We start from the raw sequence: 22,792 nt of genomic DNA, 5'->3' as shown, positions 1-22,792 counted from the left end.
AAGAGTGGAGGCTGTTATAGCAGCAAAGGGGGGACCAACTCCATATTAATGCCCATGATTTTAGAATGAGATGTTTGACGAGACACTACTTTTGTCCATGTAGTGTCGTTTTCACATACAAACTTTATATGTCCGAACTCAGAATCAAATAGGCTTTGCAAAAATAACATGGTCACTGTAGTAGAACATTTATTGTGATTGCCAATTATCTGTATTTATTTAAGTCCCATGAGGTAGCCTGATTTCAGATGTGTCCATGGAAACAGGATTATTAGGGAAATTGTTCTTCTTGCACAGCATGCAAACGTTTTAAACAAAGTATTATATTAATATGACTATCCACAATAATAGTATTATTGTGTGAATGTAACTGTACTCACAGACAGCCCAGGCCATAGCACCACACTGGCTGGATTATTCAACACTGATTTTAAAGCAACCATTGGCTGGTTGAATAATAATTCACACTCTGCCAGAATCCACTTATTGAACTGCCAGAGAGGATAGCCAGAGATATAATACTTTCCAATTGCGCTTGTTTTAGCCCTCAAACTCAACTCTGGACCTCAAAGCCAGTTCAACTGCGTTTTTTTTTCATTGTTCCCCTCTAATCAGGGTGTAATTATTTATCAGGTAGAACAGAAAACCAGCAGGCTCCGGATCTCATAGGACAAGAGTTGAATACCCCTGCGCTATAGCATGCTAACTAGCAGCAAACAAAATATATTTGTATTTGTTTAAATGTTCCGATCGCAGCGTACACATCAAACCACAAAAATGGCTGACACCCTTGGCTGCATGAGTACTGGGTATCACTTATTCAATGCAGCTCCTGTGCTTTACTGCACAACATCAAATGCATTGTAGGTGGTGTGCAACCAACTACAATGCATGTGTTGAGAGAAATCCCCCCCCAGAATCAGAACACAGTACAGAAAAGTGAGCCTTCTTCAACAGGAAAGAGCTAGTGTCATCATCTTAGATATGAGGTAGGGTTGGAACGCACGCTCAGATGATCAGTGATCATGAACAGTAGTTATTGCTATGGATTATGCCATAGGTCTGAACAGTTAGCCTGTTACATGGTGGTTAATATGCCATGGGTCTGATTGGACAGATGCCTGGCTCTGGTCTTTGTGTGGAGTGAAGGTAGGTTATTCACAAACAGAGACATCTGCACAGTGAAGGGAGGCCAGGATGAGATGCAGCAGAAATGTCTAGATAGACAGGCTGAGCCTTGTCGTCTGCTCTGCTCTAGTTAAACGTTGTGGGAGCTAGAAGTAGCGAGGTAGTGGCTAGGTATATAAAGACTGGTCTGGACAGAGAGAGAGTATCACTGAGCTCAACTTACAGAACTGAAGTCTGCAAAACCCAAGGAAGAGTCTTTAGAGGCTTTACTTGAGGCAGAAGGAGCAAAAGGGTCTTTGCCACTAAAGGGGTCTCCGACCACCTTTTTACTCTGAAATGGGTCGATGGCGTCACTGCCGAACGGCTGGAAGGGGTCGCAGGGCTTGGCCAAGTCACCCGCTCCTCCAGGCAAGTTGACAGGGCTGCTTTTACCTGAAGACATTGAGACAGTAAGGACACAGTCATTTCCCCAACAGATATGGTGTACTCCCATTTGAACTATAAATGTTACACTGATGTCTCAAAGATTAAATATGTGGTTACGGGGACAACTTGAGGTATTAAGTGATGGTTTGATAACTTTTACTACAGAAATGTGAAGTTTTTCTTTATCACTGTCTGCACCAAAAGCCACACGCAGCTCAACTTAAGCAAAATAGAGAGAGTAGACAAATATCACCATCGCATGCACACAAAATTGTAATGAAACAATATGTCAGCATGGTATGAATTAAACACATTAAATGAGATGGGCGATATTGCATAAACCCAGTACCAAAATACACAGCGAGAGCAATTTCCTCTTTTATGCTGGGTTTTATGGTGAGCAGATGGGTAGAGTTTCTGCCCACATAACCAACAGAGGATTCAGTTCACAAGTTCATCAGATCTCTCCTTGGTGGGTGATGACATTCCAAGGCCCTAGGGACGGCAGTGTTTTCTGACTACACTTTTTTTTAAGATTCCAAAAGGGTTATTTGGCTGTCCCCAAAGGAGAACCCTTTTTGGTTCCAAGTAGAACCCTTTTGCGTTCCATGTAGAACCCTCTGTGGAAAGCGTTTTATATGGAACCCAAAAGGGTTCTACCTGGAACCAGTAAGGGTTCTCCTTTTGGGACAGCCAAATAACCCTTAGGTTCTAGATAGCAGGTTTTTTCTAAAAGTGTAGGGAAAAACTCCTGGCCTTATTTATGCCAACGTATTGTATCCTCATACCTTTATTTCCACATATAAATATATAAATCATTTCACAAAGAACTGAAACTACTCTAAAATAGGCTCATGTTAACATGGTAGTGATGTTTCTCTGTAGGCCAACCTCGGCTGGCACAGTCAGTGGGCCATGGGAACATAGTGCTGGTTGTTGTTGCTTCTGAAGGTGTTGACCACATTTCCAATCGAACTGTTATTTATACCCGGCTTGTCAAGGTTAGCAGTTCACAGCCCCACTGAAAAACCAGGCATTCAGTTTCTCTTTCGCGTAATGGAACATAGTCTTTACCACATACCATCAGCTCCACCCTGTTCCAAAATACTAGCACATCATTAGTGCTACCTATCAATGTAATGCACAAGGCACACCTCAGAACCCCACAAACAAAGGTTCTGACACGATTCTCATAACATAAATCACATGGACTGTATCTCGTAAAAATCAAAAGTATTGCTATGTAATGACTTCAGAAACCACCTAGAAACATTAAGATATCAGCATCAAACTACCACACTACGCTAGTGACCTTTCACTTATCTACTGTATGTTGCAAATTCTTCTCTACCCATATCATTTCATTTCCATGGTTCTATAAAACCAGGTGTGAAAGGTGTTTATTGGCCAGGGCACAGAGTGTGACCCGAGTCAGACAAGAGGTCGCCAAAAAGCCACACTTCTCACCCGAGTATACACACACACACACACACACACACACACACACACACACACACACACACACACACACACACACACACACACACACACACACACACACACACACCACACACACACACACACACTGGAAAGAGAGGAAGTGGGGAAGGGTGGGGTTGAGAACATTGTTGTTCTTACTCATCATCTCCTGTGAGACCTGATGCTCTGTGTTCTCCCTGCAGCTTGGCATCAAATAATAATGTCAAGTAAGGATTCTAAAGATAGGGGATTTTTAGTTACAATTAATTTCTTAATTTTAATTTAATTTCATGCATGTAATTCAGCACATAAACCACTCATATGCATCTAAGTTCTACTTGTAATAATGTATACCTAGGCTACACTGCAATTACATTGCATATTGAATATATGGTTTACCATGAGGGGGGACCACTTTAATAATAGTAAGTGGTGAAATCACTTAAAGTCCATTCAACTTCCTTTGGGAGGCTTAAATGGTGACATAACACTTTTACTAACTAACGTTCTGGCTAAAAATGCATATTAGGCCTAGCTACATTGCTACTAAGTTGAGCAGAGATACTGCATAGTCAACTGGACTCATCCCTTTGCAAAACTGATCTGTTTATTCGATCTTCAAAAGGAGAATGAGATGATCAACTCTTCTTATCTGTTCTCATGAAGATCCTATCATGTTTTCTAAGCTGCATTGACCATCGCCCTTTGATCTATGACTACTGACTAGCATACTCTACTCATGCGGAGGTAAGAGAGGAGGCGACACCAGCTGAGTGTTACCTACGGGCACAGACGTCAATTCAACGTCTATTCCACGTTGGTTCAACGTAATTTTGTTGAAATGACATGGAAACAACGTTGATTCAACCAGCGTGTGCCTAGTGGGTATTCAGGGCCCTTACAACTCCTTCTAGTCAACTAGGCTCTAACAGTCAGAAGATATGTGATGAGCCACACCATTCATCCTCACAAGCTTCTTCTGAGTATGTCACTAGAAGATCCAAGCAAAAGAGGGCAACACTTACAATGAGATGAGAAAGACCATTAATAATCCTGACACTAGGGGGCACTATTTTTTTGGGGGGAAAAATAACGTTCCCAAAGTAAACCGCCTATTAGAAGCACCGAGCGGGAAGAGGAAAATGGTGTACGTATGTATGGGTGTGGGTGGTATGTATGTATGTGTGTGTATGTATGTGTGTACGCGTATATATGTGTATATGCATGTGTGTATGTATATATATATATGCATAGGTATGTGTAAGTGAGTGCTGTTTTTTTTTTTTTTTTTTGGTGTGGTTTGTCTCTGTTGTTGTATCTCTTAATATGGGTGAAAATTGTGAAATTCCAATAAAAATACTGTTACAAAAAAAAAGTAAACCGCCTATTTCTCAGAACCAGATGCTAGAATATGCATATAATTGACAGCTTAGGATAGAAAACACTCTAAAGTTTCCAAAACTGTCTAAATATTGTCTGTGAGTATAACAGAACTGATATTGCAGGCGAAACCCTGCAAACCCTTTTGAAACCGTTGTATTCCCATGCACCCCTATTGGCCATTGAAAGGGATATCAACCAGATTCCTTTGTCTACGTATTCCCTAAGGTGTCTACAGCATTTTGACGTAGTTTCACGCCTTTATGTTGAAGAATGAGCGTAAACGACTACATTGCGTAAGTGGCAAGCTGAGGGCTCAGAGTGATTATTGCGTAAAAGACAGAGGTAGTCATTTTTCCTCTCGCTCCTACTGAAAAGCCAATTGTCCCGGTTGATATATTATTGAATAGATATTTGAAAAACACCTTGAGGATTGATTATAAAAAACAAAGCTCATCAAAGGTAAACAAATCATTTGATTGCTTTTCTGATTTTCGTGACCAAGCTTCCTGCTGCCAGCTGGACATAATGCTATGCTAGGCTATCGATAAACTTACACAAACACTTGTCTTGCTTTGGCTGTAAAGCATCATTTCAAAATCTGAGATGACTGGGTGATTAACAAAAGGCTCAGCTGTGTTTCAATATATTTCACTTGTGATTTCATGAATATTAATATTTTCTAGTAATATTTTTTGACCGTTGCGCTTTGCTAATTAGTGTAGTTGATGACAATTCTCCCGGATCTGGGATGGGTAGTTCCAAGAGGTTCAGGGGAAGTGGCCAAGGGATACTAAACCATCACAATTCTATAACACAGAACCAAGATCAAATTAACCTATATTGCAAAATGTGGTGTTAATCAAGGTACAAGGTGTTAAGTAGTATTATTCATAGTGAAACCTAGAAGGTAGGCACTACCCATCCTTGGTTAACGCACTACCCGTCCTTGGTTAACCCACAACCTCACCCTCCTCTAGTTTTTTTCCTTCTCTTTCCCTCTCTCTGTTTCTCTATCTGCCCCTTTGTCTCTCTCTCTCTCCTACCCCTCCACTCCACCTCATTTCTCCGTTTCCCCTCGGGCCTCACTCACCACTGGGAGGTTTGGGTCTGGGGGGAACACTCATCTTGGGCGGCAGAGCTGGGCCGTCCTGATTCCTACTGAATGGGTCCTCCACAAACCCCGACTGGAAGGAGAGAGAGAGAGAGAGAGAGAGAGAGAGAGAGAGAGAGAGAGAGAGAGAGAGAGAGTGAGAGAGTGAGAGAGTGAGAGAGTGAGAGAGTGAGAGAGTGAGAGAGTGAGAGAGAGAGAGAGAGAGAGAGAGAGAGAGAGAGTGAGAGAGTGAGAGAGTGAGAGAGAGAGAGAGAGAGAGAGAGAATATATGAGTCTTCAGATGCCAAAGCTGAAGCTAATAGCAGTAACTTCACAACTATCCATAAGTTCCAAATCATATCAACACTGATGTGCAGTGAAGGTGTTAAATCAGGACGTTAGAAAAAATACCTCTGGATAGGAATTGTGCAGTCTAATGATTAAATAAATAAAATGTAAAAGTTCATAGTCTTTAGTAGAAATACCTGCTGGTATTCTGGGAAACCTCCTCTTCCTTCCATTGGGTCTCTGATCTTTGACATTTGGCTGAAGTCTGCGAACCCACTGTTACTGATACTGCCAAATGAGCTGTTACTGCCTCCAAAAGCAGTGCTGCTTCCAAAGGGGTCCAGAGTACCAAAGAGATCTGAGCAAATATCAACATGAGATGTTCAAGAAACGTTAGTCCAGGGTTTAGGTTACACAGCATAAATATTCAAAGTATTCGAACGGGTGCTGTATGAAACGTAATCAAAATGAGAACCCTGGCACTCTCCCAGAAGCTTGGCTGGTGGGTAAAAACCGCACATTCAGACAAACAAAAAAGTGTATTGGGTCATTACTCAAAAAGACATTGCATAAAGCTAACTTCATTATTAGAATTTTTTTTTTTTTAAACAAGACGGATATGAGTTGTGCTTCCAGAGTCATTGCTCAAAGGTTGGCACACTGTTGCATCTATGTTTCACTGTTTCACCCCTGACTGTGTAGAAACCCTGTGTAGTTTCAGTCAAGAGTGACAAAATGAGCTGGCGAAAAGATTTGAATATCAAGTATCCAACATGACACCTTTTCACTGGCTCATAAGTTCAATAGGCAAACTAACATGAAAACCTGATCCTACAAATATCCAACTGCCACAGCCTGCCCTGTGTTCTAGCACGGCGATGTTATTGCAGTACAGCATGGTGTAATGTGTTTATATGGACTACAGCAATTTCCTAGGGAAAATAAAAAGAGGACTTTCTTGCGCAACGCTAGAGAAGTGAAGGGGTTGATTGAGAATGGGACCTACACACTTGCACAGTTACAGATGGCCCTGGCCAAGGTCTCTCTGGGGCTATTTCAGTTGCCACGGGCCATCCTCTGGGCCCAAGCCACAATGCATCTCTTGTTTTCACAGGGACTGTTTCAAGTGGTTCATGTGCTGCTAAGAATGGGAACCTTAGGAAAATATCACATCAAACAAGAACCTCAACTGTTTCCCTCTTAAAACCATTAGGGTCAACATTTTACCCATCTTATCCATACAAATTCTATTTGAGGTAATGTGTTATTTTACACTGATATTTGTTAACCACCAGCACCCAAACACAGACTGAGACCTACCCTGTGTTCAAAAACTTGAAGGGGAAAAAAAGGGTTGGAGGGTTTAAACGGATTGTCAAAGATGGGAACTATTTTCAGTGCTTCTCGTCACCTGCTCTGCGGGTTAAGACAGCTCACAACGCCAAAGGCCTATAGGCTTATACACAGACAACAGTAGGCTGGGCCAAAAAGGTGTGGGTGCTCTTGTGCAACTCACCGGAAAATGAATCACCTTTATTCACCAAATACATTTGCAAGTAAAGAAGTGTGACTTTCCACATCACTAGTGTATATCTCTCTATCTCTGAATACAGAAAGCAGGCTTATACATGACAAAGAAAGAGATGGGGAGAGGGGGAGAGAGGTAGGCAAAAAACAACTTGGGGTGAGGAGAAATAGGAGAATAGGAAAAAGAGATTTGAGCATGTACCTGGTCCTGGGCCTCTGGTGGGTTTTGGGCTAATGGATAAGAAAGGGTCTGTGCTGCTTGTAAAATGACTTGTCTGCAAGAACAAGCAGAAAGAAACAGTTACATACATACACTGCGTATACCAAACATTAGGAACATTAGGAAGCTATGTCTATTTTATTTTGTTAAATCCACTTCAAATCAGTGTAGATGAAGGGGAGGAGACAGGTTAAAGAAGGATTTTAAGCCTTGAGACAACTAAGACATGGATTGTGTATGTGTGTCATTCAGAGGATGAATGAGCAAGACAAAATATATAAGTGCCTTTCAAACGGGGTATGGTAGTAGGTGCCAGGCACACTGGTTTGTGTCAAGAACTGCAAAGCTGCTGGGTTTTTCACGCTCAACAGTTTCCCGTGTGTATCAAGAATGGTCCAACACACAAAGGACATCCAGCCAACTTGGCACATCTGTGGGAAGCATTGGAGTCAACATGGGCCAGCATCCCTGTTGAATGCTTTCGACACCTTGTAGAGTCCACGCCCCGATTAGTTGAGGCTGTTCTAAGAGGAAAGGGGGGGGTTGCAACTCATATTAAGAAAGTGTTCTTAATGTTTTGTATACTCAGTCTATACACCCATATATAAAATATACTCAGTGTGGTTAGAAGGTGCCATGATGGCTTCCCTGTACCTTGGTGGGGAGGGTGGCACTTTTACTGAAAGGGTCGGTGGTGCTGAAGGGGTCTGCCTTGATGGTGGTCTTCTTGAAGAAGTCTTCTGACGAGGCCTTGAAGGGGTCCGTCTCTTTGAAGGGGTCCCCCCCAAAGGGGTCTGGGTGGAGAGAGAGATCTAGGAGAGCAGACTGTGGATCAGACATGACCTTTCCTTCACACAGGCCAGTCTGACTGGTCTGTAAACCTCACACAGCTACGCTATATGAATCAGGTGTACTGTGTAGTCTAAAGCATATAGTGGCTGAGATAATGTCTCATTTGGTTAACCTTTTCAGTAAGACTCATTTAACCACGTTCAGGCACTATGTTCTATGAATATTGTTTATATCAGTTCAAAATGATGTGTGTTCAACTCTCATTGACTTTACTATAGTCAACACTGAGAATGTAGCCATTCTCCATCACGCAAGACAAACACAACAAGTGTCTACAGATATTTGGCAATCACCATTTAGATAACATTCAATATCCAGCAAATATTTTATTTGGAATCTATCTTATAATTACAGTTAGGAGTAAACGAGGTGAGTGCTGCAATGAAAACATCAGTGTTTTTTTTCTTCCTCATCGTAAAGATAAGGGAACAGAAATTTCACAATATTACAAAGAGAGAAGTGTGAAGGTGAAAGCCTGTTTCACAGCTCCATAGTTTCATTAACATAACAAGAGGATGGCATTGTATGTCCATCAGTGGAGGCTGCTAAGGGGAGGACGGCTCATAATAATGTCTGGAACGGAACTAATGGAATGGTATCAAACACCTGGAAACCATGTGTTTGATGTGTTGATACCATTCCACCTATTCCGCTCCAGTCATTACCACGAGCCCCTCCTCCCCAATTAAGGTGCCACCAAACTCCTGTGATGTCCATGTATAATTAAACTCATGTGTTGTGAATAAATAAATACCTGCAGCGGCTGGTAGTGATGACTGCTTTGCAAAAGGGTCATTTTGGAAGGGGTCACCTATAGGAGAAGAATCAAGTGGGGGGGAATCAGAAGCTATGCCAAAGAGGACAAAAGCTAAAACGCTGGAATTGGTCATCTAAAGAGAGAGAGAGAGAGAGAGCGAGAGAGCGAGAGAAAGAGACGAGAGAGGGACAGCAGAGAGAGGGAGAGGAAAGAGAGAGAGGAAAGAGAGAGAGCGAGAGGAAAGAGAAAGAGGGAGAGGAGACGGAGGGAGTGGAAAGAGAGACAGAGAGGAAAGAGAGAGAGGGAGAGGAAAGAGAGAGAGGGAGAGGAAAGAGAGTGTAGATGGAGGGAGAAGAAAGAGAGAGAGGGGGAAAGAAAGAGGGAGAGAAAAAGAGAGAGGGGAAGAGGAAAGAGAGAGAGGGAGAGGGAGAGGAAAGAGAGCGAGGAGGAGGAAAGAGAGAGAGGGAGAGGAAAGAGAGGCAGAGGGAGAGAAAAGAGAGAGGGAGAGGAAAGAGAGAATCAGCACCTTTGAACGGGTCTGTCTTGAAGGGGTCTTCGGAGTGAAAAGGGTCTGTGTGCATCTCCTGAGGGACGCTATTGAACCCAGATGTATTCACCTTGAACGGGTCCTCCTGAGAAGGGGAGAAAAATAGGGATTTTGATGTCTGTCTGTCTGTCTGGCTCTGGAGAGCTTCGGTTTACTTACTCTTAAAATGCTGCCACCATCTCCAACCATTTTCCCCTCAGACAGGCATTAAGGAGATAAACCAAGTCAGATCGACTCCATTGTTTATTCAGTCGACCGCTAAGTCTCGCCAAGCTGCCAAACACGATGGCCATCAAATTAAATACTTCACATTTCAATTATGGCCCACTCAGGTTCAAGTGGAGGAATTTGAGTTCAACAACACTAACAGAGACCTCGGAGAGAGGAATGTGTGCCTTTAGAGAAGCCCCACTATGACTGGCTGGTTCCAGACCAGACCAGAGCCCCCTGAGCTTGAGTTTCACTTTAATAACACACAGGCAATTTTCATTCTCCTGCAATTTGTCCATTCGGTGTCTGCTGCGCCCCACTGCACTCAGCTGTTCCCAATGAAAAAGCCCCCGAGTCGGTAGGAAACACCTCTTATTAGGGCCCACATTCTTCAGGGTGTCTGTCGGGTTTCCCTAGAAAAAACCTGCCTTCACGGGCCAGACGAGCCCTGGCTATGAAAACACTTACTTGTTATGTTTCATTAGCAGGACTTCTCATTTCAATAAGAAGTCTGACCATGATCCCTGTATTCAGTCCACCATGACATTCAATGCTGCCCAGAATTAGGACTAAGAATAAGAGCTAAGTGTCCGAGCCCTTTCAAAACGCACAGGTAATAAAGCTTAAGATGGAATAACAGAGGGCTGCCAGGTAAAATAACTGTGCGAGAGTATTTAAGGCAAGATAATTACATTATGCGGAAAGCAAATCAAATACAACCAAACTATGGGATTAATCCATCTAAGATTGTGGAGTCGCACGTTTGATTGGAATATTTCTGATGCTAAATCATGGAAGTGATACCTCCTTTCTCTGCAGGTGAAGGTTTTGCATATTCCCATCATCGTCTCTTTAGCTGCAGCTTTCTGCAGCTGTTCAAAGTGGTGACAAGCAGATTAATTTCACACCCAGGCCAGCAGGTTTCAATGACTCATCATATTACCATGATCTGAAATTAACTACAACATTACACTAGGGCTGCAATCCATTGTTCAAGTCCAAATGTACCAGCTGTGTTCAGTAGAGTAGAATGAGAGCCTTTTGTAGGTTTAACCAGTTCTCCACTAGACACTAACCATTCAACCTCAATTTACCTCTCAGAAATATTACTTCTACAGGCTTGCAATGCACTTAGGTACTATAGGTTTACAAATAGAGCCAGATGACGTGGCCAGGAAAGAAACTCTGGGCCGTAGTAATAAGGACTTCATTCAACCTCCTGTCCTTTTAAACAGTGTGGTGTCCTCACCACGGCGCCGAAGTCTCCGTTCTCGCGGTCGGGGAATCCCTCGCTCATGTCAGCCAGGTTGGTCATGCTGCCTCTGTGTGTCCCATTTAAGGTGCTGTTGTACTGCTCAATGCTCTTATTCATCTCCTGCTGGCTGTCCTGGATCTGAGACAGCTTACTGCGAGCCTGGAGGAACAGCACAGCACATACACAGTAGGTTAATGTAGGGTTTCTTTCAACACAGAGAATGTCATGGTTGTTAGGGTAACAACACCGTCCTATGTGAATGCAGGATGCTGTGGTCCATGTGCTGAGCTGGCTCTAGACTTTTTGGGGTCCTAAGTGAGATTTGGTTGGGCCCCCCACCCAATCTCGTAGGTAAAATCCCGTGGCCCCCCTGTTGACCGCTGAGAAAACATTTAAAAGTTTTTAAGTTCATTTCCTGCAATTTTACACAATTTGCCATAAGGCAAGGAGAAAATGTTGCCCTTTTAAAGCAGGTTTTTTGAAATTCTACACATTTTGCCATGATTTTTGCCATGGTAAAATGATATCTAAGTGAGAGTAGCTAAGAAAATCCATGGGGGCCACCTGGAGGTCAGGGCCCCTGGGCATGTGCCCTTCATGTCTGGTCGGTAAATCGGACATGATTACTACAAGTTTTGATAATTGGCTAGACTAATTCACCAACCAAAAAAATGTTAGTGTGTGACAATTGAGTGACTGTCATTGACTAACATAACAAAAGGAAAACTGCTGATGCACAACCAAATTTCAAAACTTCACCTTGTGCATTCTACTATTCTAACTTGTGGCTGGGGCCCTAAGAGACCACTTACGTCACTTGTGCTTGGAGCCAGCCATGTCCAAGTGTTTGTACATAAGGTTGTGATTACTTTTTCCATTTTATTTCAATATGTCCTTGAGAGACTAAACCAAAAAGAGCCAACACAACAAAAATAATCATAAAGTGGCTACAGCTGAGTACTGGTATTCCCCTTGGCTCCTCACAGATGGTGGGCTGAGAATACAACATAAACTATGGTGGTGTAATCTCAATATAATTCAAATTTACTGAGAGAAGAGTGACGAATTCTGATATTAGAGTCAATATGATTTGGTCCTGATGAGCATGGAAGTGCTGCCATTTGTTCATGAGAGTAGATGAGAACGGATCATCTTTCACTTACTTCGATGCAATGGCAAGGACGTCCCCACCTATAAAAGACAACACAGCCATCTATGGCTCAGCATCCTTTCTCGGGTGATATGAGAGATGTGAGATCTGAGGCGTGGGCTGTGGCATGTGGAAGTCATGTCAGATATGATGATTCAGATGATGCAGAAAGCAGAGGTAAAACAGCTGGTTCTCTAACTGAAACTGCCACACCCAAACCTGGCAGAGGACTGAGAACCAGCTGATATCTCCAAATTAATTCAAGATGGGTTGACGACGATGACATGCACTTTAAAATATAATAACGGAATATATTACATTTCTCTCTAAAACAACTTCCCTAGAACTTCACTGAAAATGAAGTATGCCTTAAATGTCCAGTCTATGCTGAATATCTTTCAGAGAAATGAGAGGATAGAACTCAAGGGGGAATGAACCGAGCCCAAATTGAATCTGGTTGTTTCCGCCATTCATGACACAGTCTCCCCCTGGTGGTCACATTAGAAAGTGTCTTGCAACAGGTCCTCTCACATCCCAGACACATCAGCCTGGTTCACACCACAGGACAAAACAGAGCCAAGCCATGCTGAGCTGAATTGCCTGGTTATGCATCCACCATAGATAGCTGTGCTGAAACCATGCAAGGAAAGGATAGTGCGACAATGAAATATCAGAGCCAGCATGGTTCGGGTTAGATCTATTGTGTGAATCAGGTAAGGTTGTGGTCCTTGTCCTTAGCCCGATCCCCAACAGGACATCACTGTGTCTGGGACCTCTGCATATCTGACTGGGAACATTCCTGTTCCTTCTCCTCTCTCACTACCTGGCCCCAGTGGTTCTCTCTCACCTGGTTGATCTCGTCCTGGGTAGCTTTGAGGGACCTGATGATGGTCTCCAGCTGGAACTTGCCGGCAGTCAGGCTCTGTTCCATCTGGCTCTCCTCCAACTGCAGCCGGTTCAGGTCTGCTTTAGCTCGGCTCAGTTCCTCCTCCTGGCTCTGCAGGTCTGTCTCCTGGGAGTGGATCTGGTTCTGCAGAGATGAGATCTGAGGTAGAGAAAGAGATTGAGAGCAACAGACAGAGGGGAAGAAAGAAAAAGTGGACAATGTAAGCTTTGTCCACCAATGTAAGGATGGAAGGTCTGTCTACCAGATTGATAGTGAAAAGTAGCTATGGATATGTTTCATATTGATTCCACGGCTACTACATGACCATTCCATCCCTCTCACCATTTGGGACTCCTCGTTGCACTGGATCCTGACGTCGTTGAGCATGTCCTCCAGCTTGGCCTTCTGCTGATCCATCTCCTCCAGCCGCTCCTGGGCATCCTGCTTCTGGGCCTCCAGCTCCTGCAGACTGCACGTCTCTCTGTCCAGGTCGTTCTGCATCTCCTGATGGACAGATGGGGGGGAAAGAGGATATTGGTTTGGGGGAAGATTAATTTCATAATTGAAATAGTGTGTTTTGGATAAACTGTACATTCCTGATTCATCACAATACTTCAATTTGGAGAACCACCATATCACATTTAAATATTTAAATATACACATTCTAGACCTGAATGAATGAAATATTCTTATTAAATACTTTTTCCTTTACATAGTTGAATGTGCTGACAACAAAATCACACAAAAATTATCAATGGAAATCAAATTTAACAACCCATGGAGGTCTGGATTTGGAGTCACACTCAAAATTAAAGTGGAAAACCACACTACAGGCTGATCCAACTTTGATGTAATGTCCTTAAAACAAGTCAAAATGGGGCTCAGTAGTGTGTGTGGCCTCCACGTGCCTGTATGACCTCCCTACAACGCCTGGGCATGCTCTTGATTAGGTGGCGGATGGTCTCCTGAGGGATCTCCTCCCAGACCGGGACTAAAGCATCCGCCAACTCCTGGACAGTCTGTGGTGCAACGTGGCGTTGGTGGATGGAGCGAGACATGATGTCCCAGATGTGCTCAATTGGATTCAGGTCTGGGGAACGGGCGGGCCAGTCCATAGCATCAATGCCTTCCTCTTGCAGGAACTGCTGACACACTCCAGCCACATGAGGTTGAACCCAGGGCCAACCACACCAGCATATGGTCTCACAAGGGGTCTGAGGATCTCATCTCGGTACCTAATGGCAGTCAGGCTACCTCTGGCGAGCACATGGAGGGCTGTGCGGCCCCACAAAGAAATGCCACCCCACACCATGACTGACCCACCGCCAAACCGGTCATGCTGGAGGATGTTGCAGGCAGCAGAACGTTCTCCACGGCGTCTCCAGACTCTGTCACGTCTGTCACATGTGCTCAGTGTGAACCTGCTTTCATTTGTGAAGAGCACAGGGCGCCATTGGCGAATTTGCCAATCTTGGTGTTCTCTGGCAAATGCCAAACGTCCTGCACGGTGTTGGGCTGTAAGCACAACCCCCACCTGTGGACGTCGGGCCCTCATACCACCCTCATGTAGTCTGTTTCTGACCGTTTGAGCAGACACATGCACATTTGTGGCCTGCTGGAGGCAGTGCTCCTCCTTGCACAAAGGCGGAGGTAGCGGTCCTGCTGCTGGGTTGTTGCCCTCCTACGGCCTTCTCCACGTCTCCTGATGTACTGGCCTGTCTCCTGGTAGCTCCTCCATGCTCTGGACACTACGCTGACAGACACAGCAAACCTTCTTGCCATAGCTCGCATTGATGTGCCATCCTTGAAGAGCTGCACTACCTGAGCCACTTGTGTGGGTTGTAGACTCCGTCTCATGCTACCACTAGAGTGAAAGCACCGCCAGCATTCAAAAGTGACCAAAACATCAGCCAGGAAGCATAGGAACTGAGAAGTGGTCTATGGTCACCACCTGCAGAACCACTCCTTTATTGGTGGTGTCTTGCTAATTGCCTATAATTTCCACCTGTTGTCTATTCCATTTGCACAACAGCATGTGAAATGTATTGGAAATCAGTGTTGCTTCCTAAGTGGACAGTTTGATTTCACAGAAGTGTGATTGACTTGGAGTTACATTGTGTTGTTTAAGTGTTCCCTTTAATAAAAAGTGGTATGCCTGCTCACCTGCACCTCTGAGGACTTGTGTCTGATGGCCTCCTCAGCATCTCTAATGTCCTGCTCCAGGGTGAATTTCTCCCTGAGAGAGAGACAAACACACACAACCATCAACCAACAGGGTAGAACCAGACAGTCCCCCCTCCTCCTTCCTTCTCTCCTCCTCCTCCCTCTCCTCCTCATACCTCTCCTCCCACTTCCTTCTCTCCTACTCCTCCTTCCTTCTCTCCTCCTCCTTCCTTCTCTTCTCCTCCTCCCTCTCCTCCTCCTTCCTTCTCTCCCACTCCTCCCTCTCCTCCTCCTCCTTCCTTATCTCCTCCTCCTCCCTCTCCTCCTCCTTCCTTCTCTCCTACTCCTCCCATTTCCTCCTCCTCCCTCTCCTCCTCCTCAATCTCCTCCTCCTTCCTTCCCTCCTCCTCCCTCCTTCTCTCCTACTCCTCCCTCTCCTCCTCCTTCCTTCCCTCCTCCTCAATCTCCTCCTCCTTCCTTCCCTCCTCCTCCCTCTCCTCCTCCTTCCTTCCCTCCTCCTCCCTCCTTCTCTCCTCCCTTCTCTCCTATACCTCCCTCTCCTCCTCCTCCCTCTCTACCTCCTTCCTTCTCTCCTCCTCCTTCCTTCCCTCCTCCACTCCTCCCCCTCCTTTCCTTCCCTCCTCCTCCCTCTCCTCCTCCTCCCTTCTCTCCTATACCTCCCTCTCCTCCTCCTCCCTCTCTACCTCCTTCCTTCTCTCCTCCTCCTTCCTTCCCTCCTCCACTCCTCCCCCTCCTTTCCTTCCCTCCTCCTCCCTCTCCTCCTCCTCCCTTCTCTCCTATACCTCCCTCTCCTCCTCCTCCCTCTCTACCTCCTTCCTTCTCTCCTCCTCCTTCCTTCCCTCCTCCACTCCTCCCCCTCCTTTCCTTCCCTCCTCCTCCCTTCTCTCCTATACCTCCCTCTCCTCCTCCTCCCTATCTACCTCCTTCCTTCTCTCCTCCTCCTTCCTTCCCTCCTCCACTCCTCCCCCTCCTTTCCTTCCCTCCTCCTCCCTCTCCTCCTCCTTCCTTCCCTCCTCCACTCCTCCCCCTCCTTTCCTTCCCTCCTCCTCCCTCTCCTCCTCCTCCCTTCTCTCCTATACCTCCCTCTCCTCCTCCTCCCTCTCTACCTCCTTCCTTCTCTCCTCCTCCTTCCTTCCCTCCTCCACTCCTCCCCCTCCTTTCCTTCCCTCCTCCTCCCTCTCCTCCTCCTCCCTTCTCTCCTATACCTCCCTCTCCTCCTCCTCCCTCTCTACCTCCTTCCTTCTCTCCTCCTCCTTCCTTCCCTCCTCCACTCCTCCCCCTCCTTTCCTTCCCTCCTCCTCCACACAAAACAACAAAAGAAAAAGGACAGACTGTGACAGCAAAGAGAGGGTTACCTGAGAGCATTCCAGTGTGTAAAAGCAAGATTGCTGACGCAGCATGTAAAGTATGTGGTGAAAACAAAAGATTGATAAAATACACACAGTAAAGGAAGGTTGGAGGGGGGGATGAGGTGGGATGAGCGGAGATGAGGTGGGATGAGAGGGGATGAGGGAAGGACCACCAGCTGTGACCTGTCTTCTCCTTTGAAGTGTGCATTTTATGCCCTGAGTTCTAGTGTGTAGATAGCATAACGATATATTAAAACACAAAACAGTATACAGATGTAGAATCTTAATTCGAGTCAGTTTGCTGCAGCAGGAAAATAATCCTTTAGCAACAGGAAATTATTATTATAATTAATGGACTTATTATTGTATTTTTTACATTATATAAACAATACAAAACATACACATACAAATGACAACATCAAACAAACATCAACAACATCACACCTGCCCAGACCCACTAGCACACACCCACATCTTCAGCGTCCGCATCACTTTCTACCACATGGTGTCAAACTGCACCCCGTTGCCCACGCACTTTCCATTTTTAGATAATAAAGCAATTGACCTTTCCATTGCATTAATGACGAAGGATTGGTTGATTTCCAGTTTTTAAGAATATGTTTTTTTAAGATGATAATGAATGGAATTTAGTAGGTGGTTCTGCAGGGGTTGATACATTTTCGTAAGGGACATTTCAAAGTGGAAATGTCAAACTTCAGAAGCCTTTTAAAACCTCAAATAAACTACTAAGTTTAATATTTCTTGCATTGCAGGAAAGTTATCTTTCAACAGGGTGATCAAATTAAGATCCTACATCTGTAGTTGCTACTTTTATTGCGTTTAGGTTAAACTACAGCTGTAAAACCGCAATGTCTAACTATATCAAGTCAGAGCTATGTTGAGTGATGATTGATGAAAAGGAAATGAAGAGAGGATCTCATACAGGGTGACATAAGCTGGATATGACATAACAAAGCAAAAAATATCTGAAAAAACGACATCCCTAAAGACGGTGTGTTTTTAAGGTACGGGATTCTGGATCATTGTCAGTGGCACAAATGTTGCATGATGAGAAATAAATTACAATTTGAGATCACTTTGAAAGAAAATAACCCCTTTGATATTTCCACAGTGTTGTGAATTACCTCTGCAGCTGAGCGATCTCTTGACTGATGTCATCAAGCTCCTTGATTCCAGTGAACTCTGACCCTGACCCAACAGAACTGGAGCTGTCCTGTGGATGGACAGAAAGAGAAAAAGAAGAAGAGAAAGAGAAAGAGAAGAAGAGAAAGAGAAGAAGAGAAAGAAAGTTAGCCCTATTCTTAGATAGCCTGAGAGCCAGAATGCCACGACATCAAACCATCCAGACCAAACCAGAGGGTATATAGAGAGAGAGATCACAGGGAAGGAAGCATCACAGAGGGACGGGCGACGGGACGAGTGCAACAATGTCTGAGGGGAGCCGGTCACCATCGCCATGGTTAGGAAACTCAGGAGGTCAAGTCACACCACCATTCACAGCCAGAGTTCTCACAAATGCTTTTCATCATTGGGTTTCTGTCTCGTGAGCCATCGAAAGCATTTGTCGAGTTTTACCAGTTACCTACCCAGAACTTGAACATTATTTGCTGATACAGAGATATAACCCAGAAAGCGGCATTCAGCAGCGTTTAGGTTAGGGTAAAGAAGAAAAGAGTGTGCAGTAAGCTCCTGGTAGGGTCTAAGCACCAGACTGGAGCAGGATCGCAGCAGTCTACACACACAAAGCACATCACAATTCCGAACCACGGTTCCGAACCATATAAATATAATTTCACACCAAATCAATCAATGAATAGTTATGTCCATCAAGAGGATACTCTCTCCACAGCTCAATAATGTAGTTACATAACACTCCCTGGCTGCCAAAACAAGTATTTCTTATCAGAGGATCAAAGTCCCTCCCTCCACGCTTTTAAACCAAGCACCTGGAAGCAGGGCCATGGAAAATGCTCACACATTTTCAAAAAGCAAAATATGGGAGGATGTCACTCACCCGCCTCATCTCAGACAGAGCAGCCATCTCAGAGCTCACAGGGGTCACATACCCAGACATACTCTGTGGATAGAAACAAGGGATGAAGACTTCCTACTGAACACATTAATGATTCCTAGCCATGAGACAAATTGAGTGTCAATCCCAGAAATGAATACAGGATTAGATATTTTTTTAACTGTGTTATATGTCTAAAAGTGTATAAACTAATTAATTAATTAAAAATCCTACAATGTGATTTTCTGAATTTTTTTTCTCATTTTGTCTGTCATAGTTGAAGTGTACCTATGATGAAAATTACAGTCCTCTCTCATCTTTTTAAGTGGGAGAACTTGCACAATTGGTGGCTGACTAAATACTTTTTTGCCCCACTGTAGATTGATGGACCAAGTCAAATTGGCTAGCTAGCTAATAACAGATCACATCAATATGGCTAGTTAACAAGTTAACTTTCAGGGGATAAACTAGATGGCTATATCAACACATTGTTTGATTTGCTTGCCATTTATAGTGGTGATGACAGGAGTCCGACTGACAGCTTTACCAGGACGAGGACTTGTCGATGTCAAGCTCTTTTCAAAAGCCTAATGTCTGATGAAGCAAGCTAAATTATGTTGTTTGCTTAACTAGCCACATGCCAAATGGATAGGGCCCTTTACATATCTGAAATGACATGATAATTGATGTTTACTGATCATGATAAGAAGGCAGGTACTTTCTGTAAACTCTGATGACAGAGATAAATGTGCGCAATTGCTTTGCATGGAATAATCTGAAACTTGTAGTTCTGACTATGCGCAATAGGTGATTTATTTAAACCAAATAGTTATAACATTTATTTAACAATCCCTTGAAAGCGGTACATAGTTATCAATGCTTTTAGCGAAGCTGGGGGTCTCCTTGCCCCCCAACAGCCAAATCTAATGTATTGTGACGCTTTATTGAAAACAACCTATAGAAAGAGTGTGTATGTGTGTGTGTGTGTGTGGTGCATGAATGCGTACATGGGAGGGAGTGGTACACACTGGAACGGGAGTGCCTCTCTCTGAAGGAGGGATCATGTCAGGGGTCAGGGCCTGAGGAGGGTCCATGCCTTTGCTGACTTTCTGCTGGATGAAGTGCATGGCCAGAGCAAACTGCTCCCGCGTCAGCTTCCCCATCTGCCTGGTGTCTGCCAGGGCCCTGGACACACAATAATAACAACATGAGTAATACAGTCAACTTCAGTCCGGTAATCAGGTGGCATCAGTCATCAGTCAGTCTCTCCTACCATATATGTGCCAGTAGATTCTGGGGCAGCCCTGAGTGCATGAAGATGTCCTTGACTTCCATTCCGCTGACAAAGCCATCCAGATCCAAGTCTGTCTTCAGGAAGATTTCATCAAAGCGTCCTCTGTCTGTCACCGGGACCACCCAGTTCACTGAGTGCTGACATGGAGAAGAGATTACACGCATTATCACACACACATCTCACATGTTAAATGTGTGTGTGTGTGTGTGTGTGTGTGTGTGTGTGTGTGTGTGTGTGTGTGTTTACCTGCACAGATTTGAGTGTGTGTTTGGGGGAAAGGCTGCCGGCACTGTTGAGGGAGTTCATGCTGCCGTGGGAAGGGGTGGAGCGCAGGCTGTCCTTGGGGGGCGGGGGGCTGGCGGGCAGCACAGGCACAGTGCCAGGGAGGGAGCCAACCAGAGACTTCTTCCTCTTGTTAGGAGGGATGAGAGAGGAGGGGAGAACAGAGGGGACCGGCTCCTTCTCCAGGGCCCGATAGACCAGGTGCATGGCCTGGACAACAGAGGGGAAAGAACAAAGATGACTGAAGTTATTACTAGTCATTACAAATGCTATTACAAGTAAGCCTTATTACCAATGTTATTAGACAGTTATTATGTTTTACTATTGTGTCAGTTATAATCTTATACACATGTGAAGGTGAGCTGTGAAATATTTGTTTATTCAGATCTAGTCATTCCACAATTTACTGGAGTACACCTTACCACAGCAAACTCATCTCGATCCAGATGTCCATCTTTATCAATGTCACTAAGATCCCAAACCTTTCCTAACACGTCCAGAGGTAGTTTTGAGTTGATTAGAACTGGTTTTACTTTGTCACCAGAGAGCAGTCCACTGACTGGTGCAAGACTTTCAAATATCCCATCGAATTTACTCTTTTCTTCGGGCTGGAATAAAAAATGAACAAAAATAACAATGAGTGATTGATAAACAAAGGTAAACTCATTGCTGATGATTCTCTGAATTCTGTTCAGTGTTTTGGATGATACAATTTTTAAAAAAGTCTAAGATACAAAACTAAAATATGTCTGTATCAACCAAGCATATGGTCCTGGGGTGTTTCAACATGACTCACCCTCACAGCCCAGTGGGGTTCACTAGAGACCGATGATGTGCTGAGCGATGGGCTGCTAGTGTCCTTCTATAACAAAACAATTTTAAAAATAACTTCACCTTCACGCTTACTTTACAATCTCCCAACCAAACATATAAACATATAGAGTTTGAGAAAATAAACGCATCATAAAACTATCATGAAACGTGTGTAGTTAGGAATGTACTAGTTAGGAATGTACTAGTTAGGACTGTACTCGTTAGAATTGTACTAGGTAGGATTGTACTAGTTAGGATTGTACTTGTTAGGATTGTACTAGTTAGGATTATACTCACAAATTTTGGGGGAGGGATAGTGAGGTTCAGACTAGTGAGGCTGACGTCTTGTCCGCTCTGTGCACAGGCCACCAACCGCAGAGCTACATAGAACCCCTATTAGACAAGACAGGACAACAGCATTGTTTATGGGAACCATACAAATACCAGTTGAATTGCCCTCAAGGGCCACAGAATCAAAGGCATCGCACAAAGAGAGGAAATTATTAGTTCTCTACCTGTTTGTCCAAGAACCCTTTCCCATCTGGGTCTGCCAAATCCCAGATCTGAGGGGAGACAAACACAAACAAGATGATCAACTAAGGAAACATCAATTAAAGCGTCAATGTGCAACAATCATTATGGAATGTGTACAAAGTAAAGTAAATAACAATCAATGTGCATAACAGTCCCAGATAACCAGCTGAATGTGATGGTGAGATAGAATAGGCTAAGACTCAAAGCAGAGTATGACATAAACAGACCAAGGTAACAAGTAAAACAAAAGATGGGTACAAACGGTACACCAAATATAGCTGAAACAAGTACACATCCTAAAGGTTCTGATAAATAGAAAGGAACGACATTGATCCAATCAGACCAGGCAATGACGTAAGATGTGGTCATCTTTTCCAGTTATATTCCTCTGGGAGTACTGAAGCATGCCTGTGTGGAGGTGCTCATATTACTCCTTAATGACAGAGACACTCTAATAAACATAACTTCCTGCTGGTTGCTTTCAGAACAGTTTATCCGTCTACAGTGTCCGAGACTGTTCCCTTATGTCTGCCACTCTGCCCAAGGTTTCAGAGGCCGGCAGTGCTACACAGTACCAGTGCTACCCACCTTTCCCAAGGTGACATCAGGAAGGCCAGATTTCTTCAGGAACAACGCAGCTTCCGTGGGCCCTACTCTCCCCGTGTTTCCTGGGTCCACCTTGCAACAAGCACACAGCAAACCAAATGATTAAATGTTTCTATCCACACCTTCACTATATACTGTTGAATGTGTTTAGCGTTGTCTTAATGCATCCATTGAACAATAAAGACATTTAATGATCCCCAATCTATGTAGATAATATGACTATGTGATAACCAAACTTAAAAATGTATTTTACCTGTCTATAAAAGTTCTCGTACACAGGGTTCCCACTTGACAGCTGATTGGGGAAAGGTTTTTCAGATTACTATTTCAAATAGCTGCTGGAATCCATTGTCTTACGTCAAATAGCATGACACACCCCACCAAACTACTACTGACATCTGGACCCATCCTTTAAAAATGCACTTAAGGGTCTGTCAGAAACAATAGCCAGAGAGGGATTTCCTGTCCCATGACATCAAATATGAATGTCCTCTAATAGG

The 22,792-nt window shown here is 44.1% G+C and overlaps 1 protein-coding gene across 8 annotated transcripts in view; it reads right to left on the bottom strand.

The window, feature by feature from the left end:
• eps15l1a (epidermal growth factor receptor pathway substrate 15-like 1a) overlaps positions 1–22,792 on the bottom strand; it is a 30,701-nt gene that overhangs the window by 6,952 nt on the left and 957 nt on the right. For 2 of the 8 annotated variants that reach the window (XM_036962367.1, XM_036962172.1), the window contains exons 2-24: positions 22,546–22,587; positions 22,275–22,364; positions 21,668–21,715; positions 21,450–21,545; positions 21,136–21,201; positions 20,762–20,947; positions 20,304–20,549; positions 20,037–20,194; positions 19,771–19,948; positions 18,767–18,829; positions 17,877–17,965; positions 16,738–16,770; positions 15,362–15,434; positions 13,541–13,702; positions 13,160–13,357; positions 11,157–11,321; positions 9,677–9,782; positions 9,148–9,204; positions 8,196–8,353; positions 7,524–7,596; positions 5,992–6,152; positions 5,507–5,600; positions 1,352–1,560 (exon numbers count right to left, since the gene is read on the bottom strand). In XM_036962367.1, the coding sequence (XP_036818262.1) occupies positions 1,352–1,560; positions 5,507–5,600; positions 5,992–6,152; positions 7,524–7,596; positions 8,196–8,353; positions 9,148–9,204; positions 9,677–9,782; positions 11,157–11,321; positions 13,160–13,357; positions 13,541–13,702; positions 15,362–15,434; positions 16,738–16,770; positions 17,877–17,965; positions 18,767–18,829; positions 19,771–19,948; positions 20,037–20,194; positions 20,304–20,549; positions 20,762–20,947; positions 21,136–21,201; positions 21,450–21,545; positions 21,668–21,715; positions 22,275–22,364; positions 22,546–22,587 (2,751 nt within the window). The remainder of the gene's footprint in view (positions 1–1,351; positions 1,561–5,506; positions 5,601–5,991; positions 6,153–7,523; positions 7,597–8,195; positions 8,354–9,147; positions 9,205–9,676; positions 9,783–11,156; positions 11,322–13,159; positions 13,358–13,540; positions 13,703–15,361; positions 15,435–16,737; positions 16,771–17,876; positions 17,966–18,766; positions 18,830–19,770; positions 19,949–20,036; positions 20,195–20,303; positions 20,550–20,761; positions 20,948–21,135; positions 21,202–21,449; positions 21,546–21,667; positions 21,716–22,274; positions 22,365–22,545; positions 22,588–22,792) is intronic. The other 6 variants (XM_036962239.1, XM_036962420.1, XM_036962205.1 and 3 more) reach the window with 5 other exon arrangements.

This window comes from Oncorhynchus mykiss, chromosome 1 (genome assembly GCF_013265735.2).
Source record: "Oncorhynchus mykiss isolate Arlee chromosome 1, USDA_OmykA_1.1, whole genome shotgun sequence".
Taxonomy (NCBI): Eukaryota; Metazoa; Chordata; class Actinopteri; order Salmoniformes; family Salmonidae; genus Oncorhynchus; species Oncorhynchus mykiss.
This window is presented reverse-complemented; position numbering and strand designations above follow the sequence as displayed.